The following is a 14241-nucleotide window of genomic DNA, read 5'->3' on the forward strand; positions in this document are numbered from 1 at the left end:
GAGGGCTGATAGCACTGCCTTGTGCTGTTGCTCCTTGGGACAATGTCTTGAGGTTTTATACAGGGAAAGGGGATTTTCTCATTTTTGAACCCACAGATGTGGTTCTGCCCATAGTTGGGAATGGTTTGGCTTTGTACAACTGAATTTGTGTGTGTATGTGTAGTATTGGGCCTTGAACCCAGGACCGCAGACATGTTAGGCAAGTGCTGAGCTACATCCAGCTGTTTTTATTTTGAGACAGGGTCTCACTGAGTTGCTAAGGCTGGTCTCAAACTTGGGATCCTCCTGCCTCAGCCTCTAGTAGCTGGGATTACAGTGCAGCTACCCTGCCCATCTAGGGCTGATTTTTGAAAGAGCAATTACTTCTAAATGTTCCTCCAGCTGTTCTGAGAAATAGGCTGATTCCATTTGGAGTGTTTGTGTCCTCTTGCCCCAATTTGTTGGAGTGCATTTGTGAAGTTTTGTTTGCATTGATGTATACAGATCTGTCAAGGAGATGCAAAAACAATATACCTACAGGACATCTGGAGATGACTTTACTTCATAGAAGAGGGGCTGCATTTTCTCCTCTTGCACCTCTACATCCCTTACGTAGAGTGGTGCAGACCAGTGCTTTGCAGACTTTAATCTGCCTGCAAATTGCCTGGATGATTTGTGGGCATGGAAATTCTGATTCAGTAGGCCTGTGGTGGGGTCTGCAATATCTTTTCTAACCAAGCTCCCAGGAGATGCCAGGACTGTTGGTCCTTTTGATAGCCAAAGTGTGGGGGAGACTTTTTGTCTTTTCACTTGAAAAATCTTGTTTCCTTTTTTGCATGTAAAATGAAAGGGTGAGAGAAGTTCTTTCCTCACCTCCAGCAGTAGAGCTCAATGGCTGTTTTTAGGATCTTGCTGTTAATCAATATTTGAATAACCTTGGGTCAAAAGTAAATAAAAGATAGCACACCAAGTTAATTTGAATGTCAGATAAGCAATGATTTTTAAATTATAAGTATACCCCAAATATTGCATGTGGTGTATATAAAAGATATATTCATTATTTATCTGACATTCAAATTTAACTGGGTATCTGGTTTATGGGTTTGTGTTTTGTTTTTGCCTTACTTATTTTTGCTAATTCTGGCAAACTTGGATAGGTCAAGGAAGTTTCCAAGAGTCTGTTTCTCACAGAATATAAGCTCCTATAAAGAGAAACAGTGCACGGTAATGAGACCAGACACGTTGATTGAACATTTGAGGAACTTAAGGAGTTAAATAGCTGATAGGACTCAGTCTGAATATCAGATGATCTTTTTAGGCACCATCTTCCACAGTAGTAGAAGTTGGGGGGAGGAAACATGTGCTGGGATTGCTGGGGATTGAACCTAGGACATAATGCATCCTAACAAGTGCTGTACCACCAAGCCTGGGGCCCAGCCCCAGCCAGTACTGGCTGTTATTTAAGTAAGGCTTTTATTAACCTTTTTTGATGATTTCTTTTCCTCACCAGGTGCTACCTTTATCCATGACACAGAAGTTACTTTCTACCCAGGAGAGGAGAGGCTTCGAATCACTCAAACTGCTGAGGGACTGGACACAGAGAATTATCTGAGCATCAAGACCCACATCCAAGGCCAGGTGCCCTATGTCCCAGCAAACTTCACAGCCCATATTACTCCCTACAAAGAGATTTACCATTATTCAGAGTCAGGTATGTATAGCCAGTATTCACCTCTTAGAAAATGGGATTGGTACCTGTCTCCCAGGATGGTTACGAAAATTAAAGGTATAACTACATGGAAAGTCCTAGAACAGTGTGTGGCAGATAACATGAGCTCAATACCAGTTTTATTCTTGTTACTCTTATTATGACATAGTGTAAGTGAGCAGAGTGCCAGCTATCATTCACAAATTCCCCACCCAGTATTTTCAAATAGTAATGATATAATTAATAACAACATTATCTCTAGGGGTGGGTAGGGATGATATAGATATAGTCTTCTTCTTCTTTTTTTTTTTTTCTAGTACCAGGGATTGAACTCAGGGGCCCTCAACCACTGAGCCATATCCCTAGCTCTATTCTGTATTTTATTTAGAGACAGGGTCTGACTGAGTTGCTTAGCACCTTGCCGTTGCTGAGGCTGGCTTTGAACTCATGATCCTCCTATCTCAGCCTCCCAAGCTGCTGGGATTACAGGGATGTTCCACCACGCCTGGCTGAGATGATGTAAATATATACAGATTTTACTCTCCGGGGCATTACAAAATATTGTTAGAATTTGTCCTGTAACCTTGTTTCAGCTGATGATTTTAGTCTGCTTTAAAAGCTACAGAAAGATGCTATAGAGTATTATAAAGCTAATGCAAGGTTTGGAGTCAGAAGTTACAAATTCACATCCTGGGCTTGCCATTTATAACCTGTGGGAAAGATCACTTAACATGAGAGCCTCTTTTCTCTTCCTTCTTTGTACTAGGGATTGAACCCAGGGCTTTGTCTATGCTATAACAAGTGCTCTACCTCAGCCCTATTGTCTCATCTTTAGCATCAGAATAAAAATATCTTTTTCTGTCCACCTTACACGGTTGACTAATTGGCTGATAAACTGTGTGAGGTGCAACATACTCTGTAAATCCTTACCCATGGGCAAGAAACTACGGCAGCCACAGGTGGCTATTTGGCAGCACAGTGGTTTGGCTTGAGCTGCTCCTCCCCTGGCCCTGGTTTCTCCTATGGTGTGAGAGCTGGAAGCTGGACAGAAGATGTAGGGAAGAGAATGGGAAGCAGGGACCTGGCCTGTGTTCAGAATAGCCAAAGGCCAGATGACTGCCCTGGGCCCGACTCCCAGACTGAGAGGAAACCACCATTTCCTTTCCCTGAAACCTTGCAGACTTAAGTGCAAGTCACTGGCAGCTGTCACCTCTGCACAATGTATGGGATGGGCTGGTTCAAATCTTGGGGCAGAGAGCCAGATGGTCTAGAGTTCCAGTTCCAGTTCCAGTTCTACCACTTGTCAGCCCTGCTTCTTAGGCTACCTACTTCACTTCTGCCAGTCTCTGATCACACAATGGTAGTGCCCACCTTGCAGGGCTGGCACACTGCATCGTCTCTTCCTTATACACCGTGGCAACAACTGTAGTGCCTCCTCCCTCTTAGCACTATGGCTTCGTATCCACTCTGGTTCTTGGGCTATGCTTGCAAGTCTCCCATATAAACTCAAGGCATTCCCAAGGGAAGTGCTCAGGAATTAGATGAAAAAACAAACAAACAAGATAGAAAAATCTACCTCCATGAAAATCTCTGTATTTAATATTTTAAAACTTTTACCTGTTTGCCTATAAAATGTCTGTTACAGCTATGACCTCCACAAGTTCCAGAGACTACTCTCTCACTTACGGTGCAATCAACCAAACGGGATCTTACCGTGTCCACCAGAACCTCACTTACCAGGTGTGCAGGCACGCCCCCAGACACCGGGCCACCCCCACCACCCAGCAGCTGACTGTGGACCGGGTTTTTGCTTTGTACAGTGAAGACGAAGGAGTGCTTAGATTTGCTGTGACCAATCAAATTGGCCCTGTGGAAGGTAAGGTTTCTCATTTGTAACGTTGGGCCAAAGTTCTATCCCTCTTGAGAATTCTCAGAACAATTCAGAGGTTAGTAAGAGTTTGAGAGTGCCAGAGTCTGTGTGCAGTGCTGGGTGTGAGGACGAATCAAGCTGGGTCCCTGTCCTTGAGGTGGAGGTGGGCAGAAATGGAACCTGCAGAACAAGGTCCCGGCCACGCTCAGGAAACACACAGTGCCTGAGCCTGGTTTGTAGCAACGCAAACAGTACATGCCCATGGTGGGGTATGCCTGGGAACGGGGAAGAGGGAGGCAAGTTAGGAGGGAGACTGATGCTGGTGGGCACTGATGACCACTGTGACAAGTGCAGAGGGCCTCGTCTAGAAGGGCAGGGAGGTTCCCTTAGGAAGGGACATTTTAGCTAAAGCCTCGAGGATTTCACCAAACCAAACCAGGACCTGGAAAAAATGAAATGGAACCTCATGTGTGAAGAACTCACAGTAACACTGTGCTTCACAGTGAAAGGCTGGAATTTTCCCCCTAAGATCAGGAGTGAGACAAGGAGGCCCTGCCCTCTCCCTGTCTGCTCAACATGCTACTGGAAGTTCTAGCCAGGACAGTTAGGCAAGATCATGAGATAAAAGGCATCTAAATTGGAAAGGTAGAAGAAAATTATTAGTAGTAAAATTTTCTCTATTCTCAGATGACATGATCCTTTATGTACAAAACTGAAGGAATTCACTTAAAAAAACCCTATTAGAACAAATAAATTCAACAATGCTGCAATGCACAAGAACAACCTACAAAAAAATTGTGTATCTGTGATAATATGGAGCAAATTGAAAATGCAATTAAGAAATTTCATTTTAAAAAATAAAATACTCAGGAATTAAGTCTTTTTTCTTTCTTTCTTTCTTTTTTAAAGAAGTATGATACTTGTCCATTGAAACATAATTTTTTTTTGGAAAAAAAATAAGACCCAAAAAAGTGAGACTACGTTCTCTGTTCATTAATTGGAAGACTTAGTATTATAAATATGACAGTACTTCCCAAATTGTTCTATTGATTCAACACAGTCCCTATCAGTATTTCAGCTGGCTGCTTTGCAGAGATTGATAAACTGATTCTAAAATTCATATTGAAGTTCAAGCAACCAGAGTAGCCAAGATCTTGAAGCATGGTGTTGGAGGACTCAGACTTCTCAATTTTGAAACTTAGAGTAATCAAGACAGTGTGCGTCTGGCATATGAACAGACACATTGATTAATGGAATAGAATTGAGAATCCAGATGTAAATGCTCATATTTTCAGCCAGTTGGTGTTTCAACAAGAGTGTCAAAACAGTTCAATGGGGAAATAAGTCTTTTTAATAGATGATGTTGAGACAATTTACTATCCACATGCAAAAGAACAAAATTGGACCTCACAGCATATTAAAAAATCAACTCAAAATGGACCAAAGACCTAACTGTAGAAGCTAAAACTTTTAGAAGAAAACAGGGGTAAATTTTTGTGATCTTGAATTTGGCAATGGTTTCTTAGAAATGGCACTAAAAGCATAAGCAACAAGAGGAAAAACAAATGGGTGTCATGAAGATTTTAAAAATTTGTGCTTCAAAAGACATTATCAACAATGTGAAAATATAGCTGTGGAATGAGATAACATATTTGAAACTCGAGGGTCAAATCCCACAGCTATAAAAATATTCTTTTTAATGATGTTTAATAAAAGACTTGTTCTAAAGTATATGAAGTACTATTACAACTCAACAATTAAAAGAAATTGAATGAAAAGATGGACAAAGGATCTGGAAAGACATTCTCTAAAAAATAATACACAAATATCCAATAAGCACATGAAAAGATGTTCAACATCATTACTCGTCAGGGAAATGTAATTCAAAAGCACAGTGAGATATTACTTTACATCACAGGGATAGCTTTCAAAAAAAAAGTGTTGGTGAGGATATGGAGAAATTGGAACCCTCATTCACTGCTGCTGCTGTGAGTAAAATGGTGCGGCTGCTGTGGAAAACAGAAGAGCAGTTTCTCAAAGTTAAACCAGAGTTACCATTTAACAGAAAAATTTCACTCCTAGTTATGTGTCTAAGAGAAATGACAACTCTGTGCTCACAAAAACTGGTGCAGAAATATCCATGGCATCATTATCATAATAGCCCAAAGGTAGAAGCAACCTAAATGTCTGTCAACTGATAAAAGCATACAAAATAAAGTCTTTGGTGCATACAATGGGATTTTTCAGCCACAAAAAGAAATGAAGTACTAATGTATCCTCCAACATTAATGAACCTTGAAAACTTCATGCTAAGTGAAGGAAGCCAGTCACAAAGGACAGCATTTTGCATGATTCCATTTATATAGACTATCCAGAGCAGGCAAGTCCAGAGACAGAAAATGGATTAAAGGTTGCTCAGGGTGGGGGATAATGGAAGGATAGGGAATTAATGTGTTAAAAGGTTCAAGGTTTGTTTTTGAGGTGATGAAAATGTCCTAATAATTGGTCATAATGGGTTTGAATATATACTGAAAGTCATTTATCAGTGCATTTTAAGTAGGTGAATTGCATGGCTTGTGCATTGTATTTCAGTTGTGGAAACAAAACTTGAAAATAATGGTTCTCAAATTCTAGGTTATTTGGGTTTTTTGTGTGTAAGTTTTTTGAGTTCTTTGTATATCCTGGAGATTAATGTGTTTGTTATCTGAGGTGTAGGTAGCAAAGATTTTTCTCCCATTATGTAGGCTCTCTCTTCATATTTTTAATTGTTTCCTTTGCTGTGAATAATCTTTTTAGTTTGATGCCATCCCATTTATTGATTCTTGTTTTTACTTCCTGTACTTTAGGAGTCTTGTTGAGGAAATTGGTTCCTAAGCCGACATGATAGAGAGTTGGGCCTACATTTCTTTCTAGTAGGTGCAGGGTCTCTGGTCTAATTTCTAGGTCCTTGGTCTACTTTGAGTTGAGTTTTGTGCAGGGTGGGAGATAGGGGTTAAATTCCATTCTGCTATATATGGATTTCCAGTTTTCCCAGCCCCATGGGAAGAAGCTATCATTTCTCCAATGCGTGATTATGGCACCTTTGTCTAGTATGAGGTAACTATATTCATATGGATTTGTCTCTTGTGTCTTCTATTCTGTTCCATTGGTTTTCATGTCTGTTTTGGTGCCAATATTCACAATAGCTAAGTATGGAACCAACCTAAGTTCCCCTCAACAGAGAATGGATGAAGAAAATGTGGTATATATACACAATGGGAATATTACTCAGCCATAAAAAGAATGAGTTTTTGACTTCTGCTGGTAAATGAGTGGATCTGGAGACTATCATGCTAAGTGAAACAAGCCAATCCCCCCAAAAAACAAAGGCCAAATATTTTCTCTGATATGTGGATGCTAACACACACTGGGGGCAGGGGAGATAGAAGTTCAGTCGATTAGACAAAGCGGAATGAAGGGAAGAGAGAGGAGATGGTAGGTAGTGTATTAAGTGAAAATTCCCCGTTGATTTCAGGGGAACACATAAATCAAGAAGGAAAGATTGCTGTTCCAGATTTCTCAGAGAGATGAGCAAAAACTGCTGAGGAAAACATTCCTCACCCTTAGATGTCCAGTTCTGCCCTTCACTGGGGTATGCCTTGGATCTGTAAAAACAGCCATTGGTGGAAGTCCCTTCCAGATGACAGTCCCATTCAGATTCTGAAAAGATATATCCCTGGGTCTCTTTTTCCTAGAGAAATACCATGTGGAATAACCAATGGTCAGAAAAAACCCAGCACACTTTCCAAGTTGCTAATTTGTCCTTTGAATTTTATGACTTTTCCTTCCACCGGAGTCAAACAAAAGCAATAATTAATAGAGTGCCAAGTACTCTTCTAAGTACCCAACAGGAAGTTGTTAATGTTATTATTGCATTTCACAGATAGTGAAACTGATGTAGAGATGGAGTCATTGGAAGTCCTATCTGGTAAGAAGGGATCTGGGACTTAAATGCTAGCTGTGGGTCCATAGCCCATGCTCTTACCCCTCATGGTCCTGCCGCTCCTCATGGACACCACTGACTTCGAAACTGCCTCATAATCTGGACCAAATTTGAAAAGAGACAATGTGTGTGTGTGTTTTTAAAAGAATTTTTTTTAGTTGTCAGTGGACCTTTATTTTATTTATTTATATGAGGTGCTGAGAATCGAACACACGCTAGGCAAGCGCTCCACTGCCGAGCCAAACCCAGCCTGGCAATGTGTGTTTTTAGACCCTTTGTGTTTGTTTGAACCCTCTTCCATGCACTCACAGCAATACTGTCATTCTAAATGGGAATAAAATGGGATGGGGGAGGGGGGAGAAAGAACAAAGGAAAAAACACAACAAAACACTTTTTTCTCCCCCTGCTCCTCAGGGCATAGTAGTATCTTAAAGTCTGGAGAAATCCAGAGGGAGCTGCCAGCCAGCTGGAATGATATAAAACAAGACAGCTGCCGGCACCTGATGTGGGAGCTGCGTGGTTTCCCAGGGTTTAGATGAGAATTACTGTGTCTTTCCCAGTGAGTAAAGGGAGCTGGCAGCCCTTGCTGTCGTCCCAACCACCAGTCCATACCACATAATTGTTTGAACTTCAAGTGGAGTTGGCTGTTGTTTGTAGTGTCATAGAACAGGACCAGGAATGCTTCCTGTCCTTCCTCCCCAGGGGTCCTTTCAGTGAGCTGAAGAGACCTTGGGCAGAGGACTGTGCACTGAAGCTGAACCGATTGTTCCTTTAAGGAAACCGCTCTTCCCCTCTTGATTAAATGAGTAAATTAGTTCCAGATCTTCTGCCAGAGCTGCACAGTTTAGGAAGGTGAAGGTGAAATATGAAATGTCTTAGGGAGGATACTGCTGTTGGAATGCTGATAGGAGAAAAGCTAGCAAGCTGTAAAAAAAAAAAAAAATTAATAGTGCAATTGTTTTAGAAATGTATTCTTAAACTACTTAGGGTGCTAGGAGTGTAACTGAGTAATAGAATGCTTGCCTGGCATGCCAGAGGCCCTGGGTTCAATCCCTGGCACTGCAAAAACAAAAATATATTTTTTAGAAGTCATGAGGATTTGAGGGCTGGTAAAGCACAGGGTTTAGATTCAGAAGAGCTCCATGCTTTGTATAATGCTCTATCGCTGAAATTCTTAATTTTTAAACAGGGGGGCTCTGCATTTTCACTTGCATTGGACTCTAAATTATGTAACAGTTCCTGACAGTGAGATGCATTTTAAGTCAGTATCATATAATTATGGCTGTTTCCTCCTCAATTTCAAGTGCTATTTCAATAGTATATCCTGTCCAAGTATGCAAATCACCTTGGAGCTGCCTCTCCTACCCTCCCTTAATGTCTAGTAGGCTGGTGAACCTACTAATCTTTGTTGGAATGTTCCATGGTGAAAGTTTAATACTGGTAAGTACTGAATAAGAAGGTTAAGCAGCAAACTTAAACATTATTGAAGATGACTTTCCCTTTTTGCAAGGGATGCCAGGCATTTTGTACAGAATCTTCTCCCCAAATGGAGAAACTATCATGGGGGAGAATCAGACGATTCTGTCACACTGGGCCCTCAGTGAGGACATGACCCTGTCCTTGTCACTTGTAAAACATACTAGGGTGGACTCGGGAATTGGTCTACCCTCTGGTTAACTCTGCAACCACAACCCCAGTGAAGTTCTTCCTTCCTGTCTGCCAGGCTTATCTGTGTGATATGGGGAGCGAGGCTTATGCTGACATAAGTTCATCATGTTCAAAAAGCACTGGGGCCATTTTTTTGGTCTTTTGTTTTGGCAGAGATTGTTGCTCTAGCCAAATTATTGAGGTGAACCGAGGATAAACCCACAGCCCTCCTTATTTTCAGGCACTAGTATGGGAACTGATACTTTGGGAAAATTCAGTTCCAGGAACACACTGTGATATTTCTTATAAAGTGGATGATAGGCATTTACCAGAAAGTGTTTTGGCCAAGGCATCTCAATTCACAGCAGACCAGTAGAGAAAACTGTGGGAGCTGTGACTTGCGCATTGGAGAGATACAAGCCCTGGGGAGATGGCTAGTCATCCCGAAGGCTGCTCTATCAGGCTGACTGTGTGGCAAGAAGTACTTGGAGCGTAGACTAGGAGCTACTTTAGGCAAGTTTCACCATGTAGAAAAGGTGTGTGGAGAGACAGGGTGAGAGAGGAATGTTGAGGGTCCTGGAGGAGATGATAACTGGGAAGTTGAGGTGGGCAGTTCTGCCAGAGTGAGTCTGCCAACGCCACATGCTGGCTTCTGTCATACAGGATAGGACTGGGAACACGCCAAGCTGCCCGTCAGAAGCCCAAGTTATAACTTAAATGGAGCCCTGTTAGTAGCAGAGGTGGCTCAGTATAGAGGCCAACAGGCATAGTCAGGGCTCTTGAAATCTTTGGAATCTAAAGATTAGAATTAATGCTAGGGACTGAGACAAAGTAAGTCTTCAAGTGAGGGTGAACAGTGGCCCCCTGAGAATGAAGCAGGAACACAGTCACTGTGGTAGCAGAGCAGTGGGAAATGAGGACCCTGGAGGGAGAATGCCTGGGTTTTTATCTTATTTCAGCTCCATCCACCTCTTCTTTGTCACTTTGGGCAGTTTGCTTGGCCTCTGGGTACTAATATAAAGATGAAGATATGATGATACTGTCCTCACCTTGTAGCTATGAGGATTTGATGGGTTGGTCAAGCATAGGGTTTAGATTAGAGCCTGGTACAGAAATGTTTGATAACCCTTGACCTTTACACTGCACCCAGAAATAAGTTCTTTAGGGAAGATTTCAGATGCTACCTAGTAGCTAGATGGACCTATGGCAGGGCTGATGATCCTGAAGAGTGAATTCTAGGAAAATCATTTCTACTTAACTGTACTTGGAAATCTTTAAAAATCAAAATTTTTAATTTTTAAAAAATAATTAGATCTACCTGTAAAAACAGCGAATTTTCATGGGATTGCCAAATTTAGAGCAAGAAACTTGAAGGTTGTGTCCCTGTCTCAACTTTGCAGGTTGGAGTAAATTTTTCCCATGTTTCTCCCTCACTGTCCTCATCTATAAAACTGTTCACAGTGGGGCAACAGCCCAGCACACAGACTCAGAGCACACACCAGAGCAAAAGCACTTTTAAATAGAAAGAGGTGTTGGATATTTTTATTCCTTGGACACTGTTATGGTTTGGGGGTGAGGTGTCCCCCAGAAGCTCACATGTGAGACAATGCAAGAAGGTTCAGAGCGCCTTAACCCAATCAGTGATGAATCCCCTGGTAGGGATTAACTGAGTGGCAACTGAAGTGCTAGGGTGTGGCTGGAGGAGGTGGGAATTAGGGCGTGGCTTTGGGGTATATATTTGTATCTGATAAGTGGAGACCCCTCTGCTTCCTGATCACCATGTGAGCTGCTTCCCGTTGCCACACTTATCCACCATGATATTCCTTACCTTGAGCCCCGAGGAATGGGGCCAGCCTTCTATGGACTAAGACCTCTGAAACTGTGAGCCCTCAAATAAACTTTTCCTCCTCTAAAATTGTTCTGGTCGGGTCCTTCAATCACAGCAGCAAAAATCCTGTCTAAAACAGACACAAACTTACTGAAAGTAGGATACTTGTCTACAGGGTAGGCAGTATGAAATTTAAACCTGAGATAAAGGTGATTCACCCCGATCTCAGTATTAATAATTTAGTTAGGTATTGACGGGTGCCACAAAACAGCTGAGCACACATTCAATTCCAAGGTGTCTCTCTCTCTCTCTCTCTCTCTCTCTCTCTCTCTCTCTCTCTCTCTCCTTCCTTCTCTTCCGTTCTTTCTACAGCAGCCAGATTGTACCATTGTTTGTTTCCTCTCTGCCCACACAGCAGACTCAGATCCTGCCCCAGTGAACCCTTGCCATGACGGGAGCCACGCCTGTGACACAGCAGCACGGTGCCATCCAGGGACAGGTGTAGACTACACCTGTGAGTGTGCGCCTGGGTACCAGGGAGATGGCCGGAGCTGTGTGGGTAAGAGCCATGGTCTATTGGTGTCCCATAGCTCCTGTTTTCACTCTGCCTTCTCCAGCGGTGTTACTGTGGAAGACAAGTAACTGTGATCTTTGTGATCTGTGATCATATGGATTCCACATCTGCAATTTCCATCAATCAATGACTTTAGCAGCTGTTAATTTGGATGCAGTTATGTAAAAACTGAAACATAGTCTAGTCAGGTTTGAAAATAGAGGTGGTGATTTTGTGCTGGGTCTATAAAAAGAAACCATCTTTTGCAATTTTTGGATATTTTCTAAGCTTTGTAATTTTGAGCATATATTAAGTAGTTCCTAAATTTACTAGAAAGCATATTTTCTGGTTTCTTTACATTTCAGACAGTGTTTCCTTCACCAATTATATCCCAGCAAAGCGACAGTTGATGTTTCTTCATCTTTAAAAAAAGCTACAACATATTTTCTTATAAACTAACTAACATTTAAAGAATTCTGAGAAAAGTTGTTCAAAAATTATCTCCCTGAGACCTCACTGGAAAGATTTGAGATAAATTTTTATTTCTCATGAGCTTCGACTTGCATTCATTCCTACCTGTCACTTAGATATCCTATGTTTGGATTCCTGTTTAGCCTACCACCCTAGTCCCATTGAAGCATCATAGTGGTGAGAAATCTGACTCTTCAGACCTTCCACTCATGGGACTGGAAAGCAGCACTTTTCTTCTCTCTTTCTTCTCAGATGTAAATGAATGTGCAACTGGCTTCCATCGCTGTGGCCCCAATTCAGTGTGTATCAACTTGCCAGGAAGCTACAGGTGCGAATGTCGCAGTGGCTATGAGTTTGCAGATGACCAGCACACTTGTGTCTGTAAGTACCAGAATCATTTCTCTTTGGCCAAAATGGCACTGAATCTTGCTCATTAATTCACTGAGTTTTTCCACTTCTGCTCTATAGAAGTTCTGCTATGTGATTTTTCTTGAAACACGGTGCATATTGAAATAACCCAAGGCTACAGCTCAGTGGTGCTGTTTGTTTGTGGTTGTGGTTTTCCCCTAACTAGATATTTTTGATGTTGAATTACTGGGGGATGTTCTCTCAGTTGGAGTTCCTGGTCCCACTATGGACCTCTTTGAAGAACACCCCAGCTGTAGACAGAGTGTATGTAGTTCTCATCTTAGAACAAGGTAGATTTGTAATTCCAAGGTGCTGGTGCCATGTAAGTAAGAGCCATGTAAAGAGCCTCGTCTATAATGAATACACCCCCTTCTAGGGTTCCAAACCATAATTTAGACCTAAAAATGAGTCCAAAAGAACTAGAAATCCAAATTCATTGCACTGATAGAGCTAGGTACTGGAGAAAATACAAGCTTTAACCCAGTGTGATATTTTCACCACAAACCCATTCCAGCACTTCTCAAACCTTAACATGTATAGGGCCCATTTAAGAAAGTTTCTAATATTGAGATTGACTCTCCAGCTCTGGGATGGGGCCTGAGAACCTGCATGTCTTGCAAGCTCTGGGTGTGCTGATGCTATTGGTCTGTGGATGATGCTATGGGGAGTATGGGTCACCATTCAAGTTCTTGGACACCTTTGCCTTCTCTTTTTAGTGATTGCTCCTCCTCCCAACCCTTGCGAGGACGGTAGTCACACCTGTGCTCCTGCTGGACAGGCACGATGCATTCACCATGGAGGCCGTACATTTAGCTGCACCTGTCTACCAGGTTATGCTGGCAATGGGCATCAGTGTTCTGGTGAGTACCAGCGGGGAAGCCTCAGAGCCTCTGGAAGGTCACCTTGGATGCACATCCCTGCAAAGACAGGTCCTCCCTGAGAAAGACATTTTTCTTCTTTGACTCAAATGGCCTTGGAATTGCCAAAAGAGAAGAGACACTCTTAGAGTAAGGAAGGGAGGGCACAGGGGGGGTTTCCATGGGACTAGATTTGTGACAATGTGGTTGGCCTCTCCATTATGACAGCTTACTTTATAAAAGCTAGTGAGAGGACAAAGCCATGGCAGTCATCATCTCAAAGAAGCCATCCCCTCAATGGTGCTTTACTGTGCTGGCTATAATCATGTTACTCAAGGAGAGGGGATTATAGGAGAACTATTCATACCACATGGTGGGGATCACTGGGGACCATTTTAAAGGCTCCCTATCACAGGCAGAACTGTACAGTAGCCTTCCAAACTTTCGGACTGTGGGGTAGTAGAGAATGAATAGTCATTTTCCTAAAGATCTTGCGTAAATTAGGCTGCACTAATCATGAAAGTAACTTTTCTACTTGCAGAATAGATCTATGAGCATGTTAGTGTTTTAATGTATGTGTGTTTGTGTTTAAAGGCATTCCATAGTGTGCAGGTATCTGAGTGACCAAAGGATCTTTTAATTAATTAATCAATTAATCATTAATCATTATTTTGGGTGTGTGCTAGGGATGTAATTCAGATCCTTGTGCATGCTATGCAAGTGCTCTAACGCTGAGCCACATCTCCAGTCCTTCTATACATCTTTGATGGAGGCTGTCTTGTGGGAGGCATGCATTCTTGAGGCACACACATTTTTACTCCATCAAACTAACCATAAGAGGGTGAGTGGGTTTTTCTCTAGCCACAGTTTGTTAAAAACCAGGCTCTCTGGAGAGGCTGCATTTGAATTTGGGTTACCAGTCTGGTCTAAGTCACTAG

At 42.1% G+C, this 14241-nt stretch overlaps 1 protein-coding gene across 3 annotated transcripts in view; it reads left to right on the forward strand.

Annotated features, from left to right (window-relative positions):
* Positions 1-14241, forward strand: part of Nid2 (nidogen 2) — a 59140-nt gene that overhangs the window by 25729 nt on the left and 19170 nt on the right. For 2 of the 3 annotated variants that reach the window (XM_013357516.4, XM_005322850.5), the window contains exons 7-11: positions 1490-1690; positions 3333-3563; positions 11430-11573; positions 12291-12419; positions 13163-13306. In XM_013357516.4, coding sequence (XP_013212970.2) covers positions 1490-1690; positions 3333-3563; positions 11430-11573; positions 12291-12419; positions 13163-13306 — 849 coding nt within the window. The remainder of the gene's footprint in view (positions 1-1489; positions 1691-3332; positions 3564-11429; positions 11574-12290; positions 12420-13162; positions 13307-14241) is intronic. The other variant, XM_021724846.3, reaches the window with a different exon arrangement.

The sequence above is a fragment of the Ictidomys tridecemlineatus genome, chromosome 5 (genome assembly GCF_052094955.1).
Source record: "Ictidomys tridecemlineatus isolate mIctTri1 chromosome 5, mIctTri1.hap1, whole genome shotgun sequence".
NCBI lineage: Eukaryota > Metazoa > Chordata > Mammalia > Rodentia > Sciuridae > Ictidomys > Ictidomys tridecemlineatus.